Raw genomic sequence first — 21,556 nt, 5'->3', positions numbered from 1 at the left:
ATACTGATTTCAACCTTTGCTACAAGACAAATTTGTTTTACATTCTGAGTTCAACAGCTTGAATAAAGTCTAAACATATTTTGGGGAAATGTATAATAAACGTAGCCTTTTAAAATGTGCGCGTCTGGTGTGCGATACCTGAGACGCTGCGCGGCGCGCCGCCGAGCTCCGCGTCCGGTGTGCGACCCCCTTAACAGAACATACCTTTAGCATGTTGGTTTTTCCAGATGGGCTACCAAAACAGAAGCCCACCGGCAGGCCGATGAATCTCATAATATTCCTTTCTTGTTCTGCGTTGTTATCTCTCTCTTGACTTGACATTTGAAGGGCGCGCGCACGTGTGTCTTTGTGTGTGCATGGGGTTCGCGCTTATATCGACCGATCATGCAAGTTATGTAATACAAAAATAAGTCCAATTAATCGCAGGTGGATGCGAAATAAATCATTGTGTTTGTTTGATAAAGACGTTTACAATCCCTGTTATCGAGAGAATCATTCCGGCTGCCGCTTTCAAAACAATCCCTCATGTGAACTGACAGGGGCATAGATATGACAGGAGCTGAAGCTCATTAAATATTCAAATTTTATCCAATCCTTGTCGTGGGTGTTTACTTCCAAGCCTCCAGTGCGGCGCACCCATTAAAACCCAGCATTTTGGAGATAGAGCCTCAAAACCAGTGTAGAAAATATCCTATTACTTATTAGTTATGATGTTTTTGAATGTAAAAACTACACGAACATCATTAGTTGACCTCAGACAACAGTATAAAAAAAAGCCTGTTCATGAAACCGTTAATAAAATAAACAATCAGAAAGTAAAAGCGGCAGCCCCTTACGGACGACTGTCACGCACACACAAAATACAATGTAAACTCTAGGCCTGGTCCTCTCTTGTCCTTCACTATTGTCACTCCTCCATGAGAGATATGAGACCGCATCGCCGTCACTCTCTCATGGCTATTATTCTTCTTGTTCGCTACAATGAAATTATACTTTATGTGAATAACGTTGCTTACGCACTTGCTTAAGTAGGATGTCCAAATTAATGACAGATTAATGACGAATTAATTTTTATTCATTAAAGTCGGCATATTTCATGCTTAGATGGTTAATGTGTAGGTACCTTCAAAATGTACTTACCCTATCATAAGAAAGAAGTACAGAAACGGTGTGGATGAATGCAGGTGAGCTGACAGTGATCAAGAGCATGAAAACCTGTGACCTTTTTTTACCATTTTCATTTAAAAAACTCCTGAGCTCATGACAAAAGGCAAAGACCCGTATTTCTCACCTCTGGAAAGGGCGAGACTAAGTCACAGCGGCTCCATCACACATCTTTCACAACACACGATTCGGATTCTGCGCTCTGCCGTCAAACATTCAGCATCTTTCATTCTCTTGCACGCTCTCTTGTCCTATAATGGCATCTCAGAGACAAAGACGGTTGACTATAACTGTCAAGTCTGAACAAAGAGGATTTGAAAAGAATAAAGAGAGAAACAGCGCATGACAGCGGCGTGTGAGAGTGAAAGACAGAAAGAGGTTTAATGAGCTGCGTGGAGAGAGATGACGGAGGAGACAACTGCATTTTCCCTCTAGGGAGAACTACTCTTACGTTCTGATGGGTTATTAGATCACTACAGCATTTACGTCAAAGTATGATGTGATGAGCAAACGCTCCTCCTGCGCATCACACAGATAACGTCACACTCTTGTCGACAACTCAGCATCAGTTGCGATTGAATTCAGATGGCATAGCTCTTAGTTTATCACTTCAAAACTCTGACAATTTATTTGATTAAAAACACTTTCAAACTTTGGTCCAGGGAATTCAGTAATTATTTTGAATGACAAAGTTTGGAATAATACAAATGTTTAATGTTCTTGAAGGAAGTCTCTTGTACTCACCAAAGCGTATACAATGTAGACAGTAAATACAGTTCACTGTAAAAAATATTGTTTGTTACTTAAAAAAGTAAGTAACCTGGTTGCCTTCAAATTTTGAGCTTATTGAAACACAAAATTTGAGTTGACACAATGAAGGAAATTGGTTTAATAACTAGAAAAAATATTATTCTATCTGAACCAGATAAAAATGTGATGAATCACAAATAGCACTTTCACTGCATCAACACACACACAAAAAAACACAATTACCCAATATGCGTACAAAATTTTGAATAATATTTAAATAAAGGCTGTCATTTTTTTTACAGTGAGACAACAATATTGTGAAATATTTCAAATGAAATGTAATGTATTCCCATGCAAAGCTAAATTTTCAGCATCATGACTCCAGTCTTCAGTGCCACATGATCCTTCAGAAATCATTCTGATATGACGATACTCCTCAAGAAACTCTGTAATTATAAAGTGTAATAATATTTCTCAATATTACTATTTTTACTGTATTATGAATCAAATAAAGTCTTTTTGAGCATAAAGACTTCTTTCAAAAGCATACTTTTGACAGGTTTATATAAGGATTTATGTTTGTTATTATTATAATGTTTTACTTGTTGAATATTTGTACTAGTAAATAGCATTTTTTTTATTTATTTTTATTTAAGTACAAATGAATCTTAAATTATGTATTGCTAATTTTAAATTATGTATAGAAGGGAGTCCTCATATTTGGGTTTTGCTTTGAAAAAAAGTAAACTCCTGCTACCAGCAACAAACGAACAGCAGAAGATTTAACACGTTTAATTAGAAATTGACAGCCAACAGTGAATCACTAAACCAACACTTTTCAAGTACACAAAATCGAGCCATAATTTGTTTAGACAAACTTACAGCACTGAGGAATTGATGCTGTAATTCGTGAATGAATGGCTCGATTGGGATATTGAAGCTCTGTCGGGAGGGAAATACATCAAGACCATTGACCACTATACATCAGTTAAAATGTCTGCAGCGTTTGAAGTAAAAAAGTGCGGTGGATTCTAGCATACCCAGTAGTTAAGGTTTTCAATAGACTTTTCCAAATGAAATGGTCAAAAGGCATGAGGGCGACTTAAAGGTAAAGTTCACACGAAAATAAAGAGATATGAAATCAGCTTGGTTACAAATATTTCTTCTGAATATCTTTCTTTGTATTCAGCAGAAGAAAGAAGGTTTAAAAGAAATTGGTGAGTAAATGATGACAGAATTTTTGGGAGAACTATCCCTTTAATGTGCAGAAAAGGATCTCTAACCCAAATATAGCATTCAAATTTTGGTTCGCTAAGGTTTAAACATTTTTATTCTATTTTTTTCACAAAGGCTGTATTTATTGGATAAAAAATACAGTAATATTGTGAAATATTATTAACTGGTTTCTATTTTATTATATTTTAAAATGTTTACATATTTTAATATATAATTTATTCTTATGATTTAAAAACTGATTTTTCAGCATCCTTACTGCAGTCTCCAGTGTCACATAATCCTCCAGAAACCATTCTAATATGATGATTTGCTGCCAAAGAAAGAAAAAATACTATTATCAGTTTTGAAAACATTTGTGCTGAATATTATTGTGGAAACCAGGATAAAAAGACAATTTTTTTTTCAGAATTGTTTGGTGATATTATATTGTAACATTATAAAACAATACAACCAGATATCATTCACATTTGATGTAAGTCTTTCATTGTAACTGAATACCTTGAACAAAAATCAACAAAATCAATCAATTAAAATACCATAACAAAAACAACTAGCCTAACTAATATTAATTTCAAGCATTATTAAAGATAAGTAAACACTCTGCTATTCAAAAAGAACAAATAAACAAAATAGCAATCGCACAAATAAACACAAAGATACAGTTAAAGAAAAAATGTTTTAAGATTTTCATGTTGTCTACAGTAACTGTTAAATAACGCTGCCTTTTATAAGTAAAATATACAGTACAAATGTTATTTAGTCAAGAACAACGAGTGAATTTTGTTGTTTGATGTTATTATAGAGATGGCAGCAGGAATATTAGGAGTCACTGTCACTTTAAGAGCAGCATGGATCACATGCGTTTCATTTGTCAATGGTTTACGTTCACTTTAGATATAACTGACTGTGTTCACAAGGATATTTTGACATATTTTTGTGTGTATTTGTCGATTCAAGTGCAAAAATACTTTTTCTATGCACCCACTTTGGATATGTGGGTCTTCTTGTACTTGAATGGTTTAAAATAATTAAAATGCACACAAAGGAATTGATAAGAGGAATCTGAATTATAACAAGTATTTGGTTATAACTGTACCATGGGTGCAGCAAGTGCAATGATAGTATGCATCGCCTGAAAATAGGCTAACTTCTGTCAACATAACCAACGTGACAACCTGCTTGAGCATGCTGGGAACTATTTTCAGACGCTGCGTAATATCTTGGTACGGCAGCAAAGTTCCCTGATTATTACGCATGAAAGAGACGAGAGTATAGTTCCTTGCCATATTGGCCTAGAAAATTAAAACTTTTCATTTTCCGATGGTCTTAGTGAATGATGCAACTAAACAAGTTTTAAATAGGAAAACATATCTGTGCTATGCTAAAAGTGATACTGCCAGACTCGGAGAGATCGGATTTGATAACGGTAAAACTCAGTGTTTAACTCAGGAGAGTTGGAAAATGAGCCTATTTTCAAAGAAGTGGAGTGTTCCTTTAAGTATTTTGTTCCAGAATTGTAATCTATTTTTGATTCCCAACCCTGGTGACGGTAGACCAGTTTATTAGCATACAGAATAGAAAATCCACAGTGTCTGTATTGTATTGTGTATGTATTCACATTTCACAGGCACAATGCTCAGATGTCATAGCTTGTACTGCTGGAGCAATGTAAGCCAGAAACTAGAAACAGAAACTAGAAAAATATCCATACAAAATTAAAGTGTGCACCTACACTCTAAAAAATGCTAGGTTAAAAACAACCCAAGTTGGGTTGAAAATGCACCAACCCAACAATTGTGTTGTTTTAACCCAATGGTTAAGTTGTTTTAACCCAGTGGTTGGGTTAAATGTTGCTTAAGACAACCCAATTGCTGGGTAAGAACAACTCAACCATTGGGTTAAAACAACCCAATTGTTGGGTTGGTGCATTTTCAACCTAACTTGGGTTGTTTTTAACCCAGCATTTTTAGAGAGTAGATGTAATAAAACACAAAAAATTACTTTGTGTAGGCCTCACACTAAATACAGTTGAGGAGCATAGGTGTACTATTTACAGAGGAAAGAAAACTGTAGGTACATAATGTAGTATATAAACTATTCAGGGTTTTATTTCATGTTATTTTCCTTTAATTCCCATTAAAGGAAGTGCCATACAGAAGTATGTGTCATGACTCAATGCCATCTTTAGTTTAAACCATGCTCTGAGAGTCAAAACAACTGTAGATAGTAACAAATGCACAATACAGCCAGGCTCAGCTGCGGGATATTTCTATAGCAACAGCTAATCTTGTCATTTGTTGAAACGTGCTTGATTTTATGTTGACATTCCATTGAATAGGTGTGTTTTCAGCCCTTTTGTTTTTCTCTCTCAAGGGAATATCATCACAAGGTAACAATTATAATGATTTGGAGCAATAATAATTATATTGACATGTGTCAATGTCAAATATGCCTGTGTATATGTACTCTATGTGCAAATATATATATATATATATATATATATATATATATATATATATATATATATATATATATATATATATATATATATATATATATATATATATATATATATATATATATATATATATATATGTGTGTGTGTGTAAATGTATATTGTATATGAATATGCTTATACAGTATATCTGTTTGTGTGGCTGTGCTGTGTATTGCATATGCACACTAAAAGTGAGCAGTTGGTAATGTTTTTTTAAATATATTTCTCAAGCTGAACAAGAATGCATTTTCCTTCATGAAAAATACAGCAAAAACTGTAATATTGTGACATATTATTACAATTTCAAACAGCAATTTTCTATTTTTATATATTTTTTAAATTTCATTAATTTCTGGAATGGTCATCATTACTCCGTGTCATTTGATCCATCAGAAATCATCCTGAAATAATGATTTGCTGCTCAAGAAACAATATTATCAAACAAAACTAAACATAGAGATTCCTCACGGCACTCCATTTGAAAACACATGGCCCGGTGCCTAAATTCAGTATTCCTAAAAAATGAATTTAACATTGTTTTTAAAAATAGGGCTTAATCAACATCTTCCCTACATTTAGATATGTGGGCAAATGCATTTTTGTCTCAGTGTATGCATTGTTTTAGTTTGGCCGGGTCGCTGTTAGCTTAGCTTAGCATAATGAATGGAATCCTATGTTGCCAGATAGCATGTCCCGAGTAAAAGTGATTAAAAAAACCCCCACCTAATTATTTCTTGTGGCCTGCGTATTCACAACGAGTACAAATAGCGATGCACATTAGACTGGGCGATTTCCTAGGCAGATTTGGGACTATATTATGGAGAAGCACACAGGCGAAGCACTGCTACTTGGGCGCAGATATCACGTGACCTGCACCGAGTGTCTTATCTTTTGGATTGTTTATTTTGAGAAGTGACAGCTACAGTTACAGCAAACATGGTAAATGCCTGCGTAGTAAAAGGTTTTGAGAACAAGCAACGGACACACTAATGTAATGTTTCAAAGAATTCCATCAAATGTGGATCTGAGAAATAAATGGCTAGCTGATCTGGATATCTGTACTTCAACGCCTCTCTACAAAATTAAACAATATCGTGTTTGCGATGAGCATTTTGCACCAAAGGACTACTTTGAACAGATGCAATATGGGCCAAGAAAGACATTACGTCTGAAAGATACTGCCGCCCCATCCATTTTCAAAGCACAGGCAGAAAGTGGACATGTAAGTTGTCTTTTATTACTCTTCCTTATGTTATTGCTTGTCTTTATTTGGTTGTAAGATAGATGCTGAGAAGAGGTATATAGACTACAGTTCAAATAAAGTTAGCCTCCTCTAGTATAGCCACATGTTGAATTCAACCTGTTTAGTGTGAACAACCGAAACTAAAATAAATGATGATGTTATGTTACCTGTGAAAGCGGCTGTTGAGCGATCGCAACCTCCTCCTCCTGTCGTTCTATTTCCAAAGAACGCAGGCGTAGACCCTCTTCTGAAAACTCTGGTTCATAGAGGTATGGTTCTGGATCGTGATTGTCTAAGTAACCCTCTTCGTCTCTCACAAAATCATCCATGTTCATCGCCATTCATGTACTGTATGAAAAAATAGCCAGCTAAAAGCCAGGGATTTCGGATGTGTTGCGTGATATCTCTGCGCCCAAGTAGCAGTGCTTCGCCTGTCCTTCCCCATAATATAGTCCCAAGTTATTATCTGCCTAGGAAATCGCAGTCTTAATGTGCATCGCTGTTTTTACTTCTTGTGAATACGCAGGCCACAAGAAATAATTAGTTGGCTTTTTTGGATCACTTTTACTCGGGACATGCTAGCTGGCAACATAGGATTCCATTCATTATGCTAAGCTAAGCTAGCGCCGACCCTGCCAAACTAAAACAATGCATGCACTGAGACAAAAATGCATTTGCCCACATATCTAAATGTAGGAAATATGTTGAATAAGCCCTATTTCTAAAAAACGGTGGAGTATCCCTTTAATGCAATATTGTAACCCATTACTTTTAAGTAACTTTCCCCAACACTGCTGAGAGATCTAGATATATATTAAATAATGGTTTCGTACCAAATAGGAAATGATCAAGGTGAAAGATTTATGCTCCACTATTTGTGTTATAAATGATTCTCCATTGACATTTATAGTATGCGTTTGCTCATAAAATAGATATCCGTATATACACTTCCGACTTACCACGCACACACTCAGCCAGCCAACCTCTACAAGAGCGGGGTATAAACGCCTACCCTCTGTGTGTAATGTGGGCGTGTGAGTGTTGACGTCTATGGCCAAAAGGTTATTGCAGAAAGATATGAAAGGCTGAGGGAGACGTTTGCCCGGGGTGCCGGCCGCTCACACACCGACTGCTGCTTGCATCAGGGCAGAATCTACTTACAAAGACAGAGATTGAACAGAGCCGTCACATGGTGGAATCGCTCTTTAACTCCCTCGTGATGATGAATTCTTTCATTACCTCAAATTACACCTCAAGCCCATGGATTCCCCAGTGCTATCAGATACCTGTGGTGGACAGAAGAAGAGCTTTAACGAGATTCGGTGTTGAGAAAGGCTCTGCTGTCATCCTACACTCCCATTAGTACAACAGTATGGCTTCATTTAGATTCCTGCAGATTCATAACCTTCCCTGTGCCTAAATACTCCCATATGGATTAGGATAAAGATTGATGTAAAGATTTTCCCAGTCCAAACAGATCAATACTTCGCCACTGCCTATATACATCAGCTCAGGATGTGCAGTGTGTGAGGGACTGTTTATTTCTTCTTCATGAAATGTGCAATCATGGCAACACATTCAAACTTTTTGATACATAACAATGACATACAGCAACCTTTTTTAGTTTTTAAAGGTGCAGTTATGATTTACATTTACATTTATGCATTTGGCAGACGCTTTTATCCAAAGCGACTTACATTGCATTTAAGGGGTACACATTTTACATTTTTGTCAATTCTTGCTTTCCCTGGGAATCGAACCCATGACCTTGGCATTGCTAGCGCCATGCTCTACTGTTTGAGCTACAGGAAAGCCTATGATGAAGGATGATTAAGAATGCTGGCCTTGTCAGAGAACTAAGAACAAAGGCATTCTTAATGCTGTTTAAGAAAACAACAGATGTGAGAGAAACATACAGTAATTCTGTTTGACAATAGGATTTAGCCCTGATAAGACAAAACTATTTGTAAAAACACAAACACTCACACACGCACATACACATACACACACACACACACACACACACACATCCACACACACATATTGCCAAAAGGTTTGGGGTGCCTGCCTTTACATGCACGTGAACTTTAATGACATCCCATTCTTAATCCGTAGGGTTTAACATGGCCCACCCTTTGCAGCTATAACAGCTTCAACTCTTCTGAGAAGGCTTTCTATAAGGTTTAGGAGTGTGTTTATCAGAATTTTTACATTCTTCTAAAGCACATTTGTGAGACTAGGACAAGTTGGACAAGAAGGCCTGGCTTGCAGTCTCTGCTCTAAATCATCCCAAAGGTATTCTATCTATCGGGTTGAGTTCAGGACTCTGTGCTGGTCAGTCAAGTTCATCTACATCAAACTCACTCGTCCATGTCTTTATGGACCTTGCTTTGTGCACTGGTGCGCAGTCATGTTGTAACAGGAGGGGGCCATTACCAAACTATTCCCACAAAGTTTGGAGCATGAAATTGTCCAAAATGTATTGGTATGCTGAAGCATTAAGAGTTCTTTAAACTGAAACTAATGGGTCCTGCACACTGCGATTTTTCAAAATCCTTTGCGAATGTCCCTTGTCAGACTGTATGAACATGATCCATGTCACACTGTAAGATCTCAGTTGGCATTAATGTCAGACTGCACGAGTGAAGGCGCACTAAAAACAGACGCACACAAGAAAACTCATCCGGTGTTTTATATCATCAATGAATGAAGCGTTCAGTGACAGTGAGCTGCATTACACGCGGGACTGAAATGCTGGCTACAAAGAAATCTCTAGCTCTCGTTTTGGTCATAGTTTGTCTAGAAAAACGGAGATATTTGACTGTCGTCTTAGGAGAAGTCAATTCAAGATTGCTTTATTGGCATGAAAGTAAAAATACAATATTGCCAAAGTCACACTGCAGGATTGTGTGCCAAATCTTCTGACACTGCCAGAATTTCGTCTGAGGTAAAATTTGATCGCAGCGGTCATTAATCGGCTGCCGGTGAACATGTCAAACTAACGACCAAAGACGTCAGATTTTAGCCTTGGATCAGAGGAATCTTTTAGGATTTGCTAAATTTGTCTCAGACGGCCAAATCGTGGCCAAAATCGCACAGTGTGCACCCGGCTTAAAGGTCCAAGACCAACCCGTGAAAAACAACCACACAACATAATTCCCCCTCCACCAACACTTGGCACAATACAGTCAGGCAAGTACCACTCTCCTGGTAACAAGTCCAGACTTGTTCATCAGATTGACAGATAGAGAAGCGTGATTCGTCACACCAGAGAACACGCCTCCACTCCTCTATAGTCCAATGACAGCGTGCTTTACACCACTTCATCTGATGCTATCCATTGCACTTGGTGATGTAAGGCTTGGATGCAGCTGCTCAGCCATGGAAACCATACCATGAAGCTCTCGCTTTGTTCTTGAGCTAATCTGAAGGCCACATGAAGTTTAGGGGTCTGTTGAGGTATGGACTCTGCAGAAAGCTGACTTCTGCACACTGTGCGCCTCAGCATACGCTGACCCCGCTCTAATTTTACTTGGCCTATCACTTCATGGCTGAGCTGCCATTGTTCCTAATTGCATCCACTATGCTGACAGTGGAATATTTAGTAGGGAGGAAATCTTACGAGTGGACTTATTGAACAGTTGGGGACCTATCACGGTACCACGCTTGAATTCTCTGAGCTCCTGAAAGCGACACATTCTTTCACAAATGTTTGTAGATGCAGTCTGCATGCATAGGTGCTTGATTATATACACCTTTGGCCATTGAAAAGTGATTGGAACACCTGAATTCAATGATTTAGAGGGGTGTCCCAATACTTTTGGCAATATAGTGTATATTTAGTTGAACACCACAGATGTTAGCCTTTCAATTTCATTACCATCTAAAAGGCACAACATAGGTATAATTTTGTACTGTAATATAAAACAAGGAAAATGTTAAAATACTGCAGGAAATTCTGAACAGTATTCTTGTTTGTAAACACTATAGTGTTTTTATTAATTTTTGGTTTTATGAGTGTCAAATAATGTTTGTTAGGAGATATGTGAAGAGTTTTGGGGGGCGGGCAGTAATAATTGCAATAAAGGAAAAATGCATCCTTGTGCATTTTTATTCACTGTCATCAAAACTGTCACCATATTTTACATCAGAAAATACTGTCAGAATACACTATTATTATTGACAACATGGTTAGTGAACAATGACAAGGATTTGTCATTCTGATGGCACTGACAATGTGCCATCGATGTGTTCACTGACATAAAGACTTTTAGAGAAGTAATCTAAAATTTGTGGGCAAGTTACAGGCTTTTGCAGGTAATATACTGCAGGTAATATAGACTGAGAAAAACTTTAAGAGGATAATTTGTCTTTTCAGTTGATTGCTCAGTTAATCATTCACATGAAACAAATATGGTTATGTATTCAAGTCACAGCATATATTATTATTAGTGTTATTATGTTCTATTCATACATTTAGACACAGAGAGTACCAGAGAAAGATATTGCTCCTTAAGATAATGCAGTTAAACAGGCAGAAAGTCTGCCACTATTCCTGTCATTCCTCAATGAATTGAGTTTGTTACAAGTTACACACCTGCACGTTTACAATTAGCTATATCTGGCTATATGGGATTGAACGTGACGTCACTCTGTATTGCTGACATCACACGCTTGGAAAGAGGAGCTGTGTGTTTCTATAAAAGCTGTGACACTATGAGTTCAATTAAGCCCACAGAGAGATGCGAGTAAACTTAAGAGGTCTCTTTGTTATGTATTTAGGTTGGTGAACTCACTGTACTTATGGAAAGTGTAGACTTTAAGTTTGTGGAGCGGCTCGCACCTGTCAACATATCAGGCATGAATGATTCACTGTTGGACCTGGGTTTCAATGTGTCAGAAGTTCTCGTGCCTCTCGCCAACAGCTCGTCTCGTGCCTTGCGCCTGGACTATCGCTCTCTCGTCACTTCGGCTACAATGTTTGGCGTTGGAGTCCTCGGAAACCTCGTGGCGATCGTGGTGCTTTGCATCACCAAAAAGGAACAGAAGGAGACCACCTTCTACACTCTGGTGTGCGGGATGGCCATTACGGACCTGCTGGGCACCTGTTTCACCAGCCCGGTGGTCATCGCCACTTACATCGCCGGCAGGTGGCCGGGCGGAGCGCTCCTATGCAATTTCTTCTCCTTCTCCATGCTGTTTTTCGGCTCGGCTGGGATGTCTATTCTGTGCGCGATGTCAGTGGAGAGATATCTGGCCATCAACCACGCGTACTTCTACTCTCAACATGTGGACCGGGGAATGGCTCGGTTCGCGCTGATGGCGACGTATCTAGCCAATATCGTGTTGTGCATCATGCCCAGTTTTGGTTTCGGAAAACACAAGAGACACTTTCCCGGAACTTGGTGCTTCTTGGACTGGCGCGCCATGGACTCCGTCGGCGCCGCGTACACGTTTCTGTACGGAGGTTTCATGCTGCTGTTGATCGCCATCACCGTCCTGTGTAATTTCGCTGTGTGTCGTTCGCTGGTCGGGATGAGTAAAATGAGTCGTATGGTGAACCAGGTGAGGGCAGATGTATCCGGACAGCGCAGATTCAAAATCACTTCTGCTGCGGAGATCCAGATGTTCTGGCTGTTAATATTCATGACGATCGTGTTCCTGATATGCTCCATCCCTTTAGTGGTGAGTTATTCAGTTATGCCTACTTCGCAGTGGTCATATTATTTTTCTTGTGTATTTCATATTATTTATGAATAAGCGCAATACCAGTGAAGTTTAGCTAATCCAGCCAATCAAAACGCAACATAAACAGAGGTTTAGAGTATACCTAAATAACAAGAACCAATTCTGTCGGTATCCAACCACAAACTCAGCCCCCCCCCCCTTTTTTTAAATTTTATTAAGAAATTAATTAGCCTACTGACTTAATTAGTCCCGTCATCATTAGTTCATTCTGGCTATTTAGAGCAGTGGACTCTGAGGGATGAGCAGTAGGTGAACTTGTGTTTTTGTAGCCTGAAAATTGGCGAATGCGGCGCGACGGTCTTTTCTTCTTATTTTTAATTTTTAATTTTGTTATTCCAAAAAATTATAAAATGCAATTCTTACAAAAATGTATAAAATACTTGCACTGTAAAAAATGATTTAGAAAAAAAGTTACCTGGTTGCCTTAAAATTTTGAGTTCATTGAAATTAAAATTTTGAGTTAATACAATGAACATTTTTTGAGATTCGACAACCTTTATTCAAATATTATTAAAAGATTTTGTAAGCATATTGGGTAATTATGTGTTTGTTATTTCTGATGATGCAGTGAAACATGCCAAATTGTGCTATTTTCATGATTTATCACATTTTTTATGTGGTTCAGATACAAAAATATTTTGAGTTTCTATTTATTAAACTAATTTCCTTCATTGTATCAACTCAAATTTTTAATTTCAATAAACTCAAAATTTTAAGGCAACCAGGTTACTAACTTTTTTTAAGTTAAACCAACAAAAACCACCACAATTTTTTACAGTGTGGGGTTTAAAGTAAAAAATGTATAGGAAAAAAAATCTTATTCTTATTTAATAGCTGGCCTAAGAAATATAAATAATATAGGCTATAAATTATATATTGGGGAGTGAAGATGAAGAAATTTTGTTGTCATGTGACAAGAAAATTATTTAGATTCTCATGACCTTCTTTATTATTATAATTATTAAAGGGATAGTTTTCTGTCATTAAAGTAAAAATACACTATTTTACTGCAAAAATACACTAATAAAGTATTTTTGCAGGAAAATATCCAAAAACACCAGGCCAGTGTTATATATTTTGTTCAGTTGAGTTCTTACAATATCCCAAATGTTTCCAACTATAAATTGTGAGAAAATTGCTATTTTAACCAAGGACCCGGGACATGTCAGCATAGCGTTTTAGGGAGTCGCCTGTCATTGCGTCATAGCTGCCTTACCCTCAGTTTTATTCTGCAGGAGCACTTTTCTCTTAGCTGTGTGAACATGTCACAGCAGAGCTGAGCGAACGCACAGAGTAATGTCATAACATCATTTTAAAAACACTTAAATGCATCTAATATGATAAACAGAGCTGCTTTACCTTATACTCATGACCGGAAAAGCGGAAATAGTGCAGTCGCCCGGCGACTGTGTCCCATCCCGTTATCATAAAAGTCCCGGTGCTCGCGAGCAGTGTTTGTTTAACAATCGCTCCAGCTTCATACTACAGCGATTGTTATACATACTTCATACAACCGCTTCATACTACAGTAATGTTAATAACCGCATCCATGAACATGATTTCTGCCCGTGTCTTATTTTCCACCAGCTGTGAGGTGAAGACCACATGTCCCAAGATTCTGAGCTCAAACTTGGCATCATCAAACTACGCCTTTGTTTTGAATAGGCGACCTCTAGCGGACGGAAAGTTGCTAAGTGCACCTTTAATACTCACCCTCATTTCAACCCCATAAGAACAACCTATAAAATTCATCTTCGTGAAATGATCTATTTGATGAAATCTGTTAGCTTTTGGTTTATTCCAACTTTTCTCAAGACACTCTCTCGCTTTATGATGAACAGATTTAATTTAGGCTTTAGTTTTATTCACATGTAAACATTGATCAGTGAACATAAACAGAAGCTCAACTGAACCTGACACATGAGAATGAACCTCATTGGTTCTGACATGTCAAGCAAATGTTTGAGCTTCTGTTTACCATAGCTGATATGTGAGTTTATGTGAATAAAAGCCCAAATTCAGTCTGTTCATCATATGAATGTGATCGTGTGAACCACTCAATTCATGTGGATTATTTAAGATCTCTTTATGAACTTTTAAGAAGTTTCAGTTGCGTAGCTGTCAGTGGAGAGACAGAAAGCTCTCAGATTTCATCAAAAACATCTTCATTTGTGTTCAGAAGATGAAAGAAGGTCTTAATGACATGAGGGTGAGTAAATGATGACATTATTTTCATCTTGGGGTGAACAAACGCTTCAAGACTCTAACAAACCCTTTTTAAAGCTTCTGTCCGTAACTTTTTTTGTGTTCAAGATTTACAAAAATTATATAATGAGAATGTACAACATGAATCCATTTTCCAAACCATGTTTTTGTCTTACGCTGAGTCATTATGGTACACTTATAATAAGTATTTATATTGGGACTATTTCAGGCCGACTGGTAGGTACCGCTGTGGAGGAGCACAGTCCCTGCGTGATCCGCCATAGACATAAACAGAGAGAAGTAGCTCCGGCTGCAATGTTCTTCTGCAAGATGCATGCAGTTCTGTTTATTAACCACTAGAGTGCAAAAAGTTACGGACTGCAGCTTTAATGAAGTAAAATGGAGTAACCTTAAGAATTTGATATTCATGACTAAATATTCATGATAATCGTAATAAAAAAAGAAGATTGTGTTTAATAATGTGTATTTAAGGTTTTCACTTGTAGGATAGACTTTACAGTACGTGTATAATGTGTAGCATGGACACAATTGTTATTACGATTTGTAAGAGTTGTGATCTTTTCTCATTTTAATTGAATTGAATTTTTGTTCAACTTCACAGGTGCGCATTTTCATCAACCAGCTGTATGATCCTGCTTACATATCGTCAGGCGGAAGTCCAGACTATCGCAGTGATCTCCTGGCCATTAGATTCGCCTCCTTCAACCCTATCCTGGATCCGTGGGTGTATATTCTGTGCAGGAAAAACCTATTAACCAAAGGTTGCACGCGACTCAAGCGTACTATCAGACTGAGGAAAGGGGATCATAGTCATGTTTTGGGTTGGACGGACGGTCAGCACTCACCTCCGTCATTTGCGCAAAGCAATTGCACAAGTTACGCATCGTTGGGCACAGCCATCTGTAGAAATGACGTGGGTAAACAGACCTGCACGAACACTATATCTTATGTGGACTTAACCCTTCGCCAGGCATGGGACTTTGATACAGCATTGGCTGAGTTTCATCCTTTTAGCATCGAACAGAACGCTGTCATTGGTTTTGATGAAGACGAAGGAGCATCAAGCCCCAAACTCCTCAGCAAGACTGTTGTGGCTCTTCCGGCCACTGACATATTAGAAATAAAACTGAAATAGTGACCTGCACTTTCAGTACACCAAGTTCATGTGTATCAGAAAAAGTGCATGAGACAATGAGATGCCAATCTTCATTCTTTAAAGCACTGTAAGAAAAAAATAGACTTTTTTCTATTTTCTGTGTTATCTTACATTCACAAACAATTCTGTGAATTTGCTTATTTTGATTCTGAATGATCCTGATTTTAGGATTAAACCAAAACACTTGTAAATCTGTTTTGTTAGGTGACACGGATGTGTTTGATATGTGGTTATGAATATGCTGCTTCCTTCTCCTGTGCTGTGGCATGTTGCATGCTGGGTTGTCCTTAACTGTGACTTGTCAAACTGTGAATAATTTATTAAAGGTGCAATTTATATTAATAACATGCTAGAGTACAACTGACCAACAAACTCCAACAATTTAGCCATCCTTAAAATAAATGCTTCTATTGCAAAAAGAAAGAAAGACCAGACAAAAGCACAGATAGATTAAAAAATGACAATGGCGATACTTGAAAGATACTTTTGGTGCTAAATAAATATTTTTTTTAACATCTCAATACTCTTCTGAATTTATAACTAAAATACAGCATTGGTATTTTTGAAACAACCTGAAACCATTTGTAATGTTGTATTTCCATAGAATTCAATGACAGAATAAAATACTTGTTGTTTAAATGTTTTTAAGCCATTGAAGACTTTGCTGTCAAACACTCAACAGCCTCAACACTCAAAATAATGAATTGGTTTGAGTAGGGCAAACTTAAATTAAAACAAATTACGTGATAAATAAATGATTAATATTTGAGTATTTAGAGCTTTCTTTTTCTGTTGAAGTTCACAAACTGACACATTTTAAGTTATCTGAATAGCTCTCATTGTTTGGTGTTCTATTTAAAGGAGCTGTATGTAAGAAATGTATTTCAATTTATCATAAAATGGCCCTGATATGTCACTACTAGACATTAAAAAAATCATGTTAATTTCAAATACTTTTATCACTGACAACAGTAGTCCGGCCAGGATATTGTCATTTAAAAGTTGTTGTTGCAGCCCTCAACTGATGTTGATGTTGTCATGTTGTGTTTTGGGCAGAAGCTCCGCCCTTCACCAATCTACCAATCACAAAGTAAGTTGTGTTTCGGCATCCGGGTTGCCAGATCTGCTCTAGTTACCACAGCTGCAGCTACAAACGTTCCTGCTGGATCCTGTAGCATATCTGGCAACCTCGAGTCAGGGGGAGGGGGAAAGGGGATAGTTACTGCAGTACCAGTTTTGCCCACAATCTTAGATACACTTCCTTTAATTTAAACAAACTTAAAACGTAATGTTTGAAGCCAGATGGTGTAGTTATAGCACACGCCAGCAGGTGCAAACTAGCCCATGATAACTCTAGTCTACAGCCAAAATGCCTCTGAAATAAATGTTGTCAAAGTGTACTAACTCTGGGTCAGTGAAAATGAAAAAAGACACTTCAAATTGTTGATTGGGTCTAGTTCAAGCTATTGGGTCAGTATATACGACCTTTGACCTGGAATGCTGGAGAATAAAGCTTGGTACATACTCTGCAAGAAGAAATAAATTCTTTTTTTTTCTTGAGGTGGCAAGAACATGAACAAAGTTTGTTCTAGTCAGTACATTCCATACTTCACGAGAAAAGCAGGTGGCGAACATCTACGTTTCTCTGCATTAACCCCGCCCACTTAAAATGTCTGACCAATCACACAATAGTTCTTGGACACCCACAAGAAAAACGTTCTGCTCAGACGATGTGTAGAGAACAAGCTGCGAGAACTCTCAAACTAGGGCTTCGAGAACAAAATGACGTCATCGTCACAAAAAGTTTTTGTGCGCAAAAAATAAAAACCTTAATAATGAAAGAAGTTCTTGTCTTCTGCCTGGGCCTCTGACAAGACAAGAACTTGTTGAATAAAGTCGTCATTTAGATTAAAAAAAATTGTTGCACAAAAACTATTCTCGTCGCTTCATAAAATGATCTAAGAACCACTGTAGAGAGATGGACCTTTTAATGACGTCGTTTAGTCCCTTTATGGGTCTTGAGAGAGGAAATGTAATTGCTGCCAATGGAGGCCTTTGGAGCCAGCGGATTTACACAAAAATATCTTCATTTGTATTCTGAAGATGAACAAAGGTCTTTCGGTGGTTGAATGACACAAGGGTCAGTAATTAATGACAGAATTGTAATTTTTGGGTGAACTATCACTTTAATAAACTCTGCAGGGCTGTGGCCACCAGGAACTGAGTTTTGAACCCCTGCCATAGTGTTGTGCTCTCTCATTTGTCCGTGTTTGATTTTGTAAAGAGACACATTTCTGTTTAGTGCAGATAACTTCAAATGGAGCCCATCAATGCTTGCAGATTTTTGCTGGACAGTGACAGTAGTGTTGTAGTACTCGAGACCAGTCTTGGTCATTTTTTGTCTCGGCCTTTGTCTTGGTTTCAGACTAAGAGGACTCGGGATATTGATTCAAGACCACAATATGACTAAATTGCCAATGTATTGACTGATTTATTCACAACATTAATGTGATTGGATGTAAAACTTCCTGCTTCAGATGCAATCAATAGCTTATTTCGAATTTGATTTATTTATTGTGTTGATTCAGAAATGAATTAGGGATTGTGTCAAAAAATGTCACCAAAAATTAATACAAATGCTCCCAAATTCAAGATATTGTTGCAAAAAGTTATTGTATGAGATCTGGATTTATAACACGTGATATACTGTAACTGACCATACAACAAGAGCAAGAGAGCTGTTTTCACAAATTTAAGCATGATATCACTTTAACAAACATACAATATTTTCTTTTTTAAAACATTATCCTCAACAGTATTTATGCATTTGTAATTTGCCAATTCAGATGCATCTTATGTTTCACCTCTGTAGCGCAGATGTGATACAAGAGGAATTTTCTTGTTAAGGATTTCATTTGATTGATATAGTGTCTTCTTCTAATTAAATGTGCTATAAGTAATGTATTAGTTATAAGGGGGTAATGTGCATCTCAATGAATTTAAGGAGTGCTGCTCTGGTCTTGGTCTTGAATTAATCTTGTCCTGCCTTGGTCTTGTCTTGGTCTCAACACCCATTGTTCTCGGATTAGGTGGTCTTCACTACAACACTAATGACAAGGTATGCTCAGTTTAATGAATACAAGAAAGAAGCCAAGGCACCAACTATATACATAACAGTTGTTTGCCTTTTGCAGATTTCGAAAGTGTTACATAAATAGGGCAGTAGACATATACAATCTACACAATATGAAAACATAAATAATCTTGGAAACCTTAGTCAATCAATTGCTTTAATTCGAATAAAAATGCAATACTTAATAGCTTATTCATCTCTGGAACAGATGACTTCTAAAAAAGTATAGGCTAGACCAGTGTAACCAGCTAAGCCTCTATACTAATCTGGGATAAGACAGTAAAATGTAAACACTGCACCTTTTAAATTGAGGTTGCTTTACAATTAGGTTGTGCTAACACATTTATAACATTTGACATTCTTGTGCCTGTGTATTAATTCCCATGTAATAGCATGACCACCAGAAAAGGGGTGTGTAATTACTGTAACGCCACAGAATTTAGATTAGTTTTGTATCTTACCCCGTTTTTTTTTTGGAGGACAATACCTCACAGATCACACTGATGCTAGTCCTTCATTAACACACAAATGGAGGCCTTGGACTCAGCTATTGATTTCAGTGCAGCTGTGTGGGCAGACACATCTCTTATCTGCCTTCTTATTTTTTTGTGTTGTTGTCTGACAATATGTAGAGAATTGCAGTAACCTCGTAAAACTAACAGAAAAAAAGTTGATTTTGCAGTTGCCTATAAAAACGGTAGGCTTTAGCTACTAGTTTGTAAAGTAAATATGGATTGTATCTAAAGTATTATGTAAATGAAGTAATTGTATACCCTTTGAAGATTTTACTTACAAAATCATATAGGCCTATAGAAAAAGATGCAGACTGTAGGTATAGGCCTACTGAAGATTGACACCACGATGACACAAAACAATACGCATCAAACATGTTGGATAGTTGTCATAGACAGTAAAATATATAGTTGCCACCCCTGAATTCTAAATGTGCGACTAAAATGCCTATCGGTGAACACATATGTGTACACAGTATGTTGATCTACCGTGTTTGAACCGACACAACTGCTTTAGCTTATATTGACCAGCAGATGTCAATGCCGCACAGTTTTTAAAACCGAACACTAAGGTTGCCCAAACTAAATTAATAATGTTATATCACACTTTCTGCTGAACTGACTAACATACAACGTACGTTACTAAAGCTCTTTAGTTAGCGCCTGTCACGATTTTTGAACAATATCTTTCCAGACAATGTGTGCATGAGTGAATGAGGAGGACCTTCACAATTACAAAAAAATAAAATAAATAATAACACCATAAAGTGGTCCAAGACGTCCGCCTTAATTCCAAGTATGAAACTAGATTTGTGTGACAAACAACAACCATGAGCCTAATCCTAATTTTCTTCATTCTATCAAACAGCGAGCAGATCATTGAATCATTGTAACTGAGTCGATCCGTTTGATTCGTTAATTAGGCTAATCATTCATACAGGTTTTGTAAACACGATCAAGCAATGATCATAGGCCTGCTGATTTACATTTTGCACACATTTATTATCTATTTTGTTTCCGTCAGAAGAAAGTCATATGCCTACGGGTTTAGAACGTGAAGGTGAGTTATGACGACAGATATTTCATATGTGGACAAAAAATGTATTAGGCCTACAATAGGCTACAATCTGCATTTTGCTTATTTGAAGCCTACTACTACTATGAAAAATTACAATAATATGAATTTGGAATATACATTTTATACTACTTTTTCCATAAGCAGCTGAGCCAGTATGCAAAATATCTACTGTGTTCCAACACACGGTTTGCAGTGTGTTTGTTCACTTCTCACTGCTCCTAATGTGTGTGCACTAACATGGATGGGTTAAATGTAGAGGACAAATTCCAAGTACAGGTTACCATACTTTGGCCTTCACATTTCACTTAAAAATAAAAGGTCAAAGGATTTTCTTTTTGCACAAAATCATTTTCCAGCTACAGACCACTGAAGAGTACTAATCTATTGTGATCACTGTTTCAAGCATCTGGTCCTAGTAATGCAGTTATACCTTAAAAATGCAGAAGAGGCTCCAATCTCCTGTTAATTAAGTTCACCCACGGTGTGAGAGGTGCAGACTCACCGCACAGAGGCCCCTGAGCCACAGCCAGGCTGGTCTGTGAGGGCTGCGCTCATTAGCAGCTCGACAACAGATGGAAACGTTCTTTGCACTTTAGCAGATGAGAGGTTCACCTAGGGCCTAATGGTGCTATAATGTACATACATGTCTCCAAGCAGTCTACCTGACTACCTGATGATTGCCATTAGCTGAACTGAGACAAGAGGTCAATGGAGGGAAAAGCTCTGTGGTGCGGATGAACTTCTTGACGATTTTAAGCCGTTTAATACACATACTTAATATGGAAGCATACAGATAAAAGTGCACATGCTATG

At 37.5% G+C, this 21,556-nt stretch overlaps 1 protein-coding gene and 1 long non-coding RNA gene across 2 annotated transcripts; one reads left to right on the top strand and one right to left on the bottom strand.

Annotated features, from left to right (window-relative positions):
• Nucleotides 1-7,924: 7,924 nt before the first annotated feature.
• On the bottom strand, nucleotides 7,925-11,793 carry LOC137090211 (uncharacterized). The gene is made up of 3 exons (XR_010907832.1): nucleotides 11,734-11,793; nucleotides 8,130-8,176; nucleotides 7,925-8,043 (listed from the first exon to the last, which is right to left on the bottom strand). It is a non-coding gene; the product is annotated as an uncharacterized lncRNA (long non-coding RNA).
• On the top strand, nucleotides 11,696-16,482 carry ptger4c (prostaglandin E receptor 4 (subtype EP4) c). The gene is made up of 2 exons (XM_067454040.1): nucleotides 11,696-12,575; nucleotides 15,466-16,482. Exons 1-2 carry the CDS (start codon nucleotides 11,751-11,753, stop codon nucleotides 15,997-15,999), a joined length of 1,359 nt encoding a protein of 452 aa, XP_067310141.1. The 5' UTR covers nucleotides 11,696-11,750; the 3' UTR covers nucleotides 16,000-16,482.
• The last annotated feature ends 5,074 nt before the right edge of the window (nucleotides 16,483-21,556 follow it).

The sequence above is a fragment of the Pseudorasbora parva genome, chromosome 9 (assembly GCF_024679245.1).
Source record: "Pseudorasbora parva isolate DD20220531a chromosome 9, ASM2467924v1, whole genome shotgun sequence".
Classification (NCBI taxonomy): domain Eukaryota; kingdom Metazoa; phylum Chordata; class Actinopteri; order Cypriniformes; family Gobionidae; genus Pseudorasbora; species Pseudorasbora parva.
Note: the sequence above shows the minus strand (reverse complement) of the source record. Positions and strands in the feature narration are given on the sequence as shown.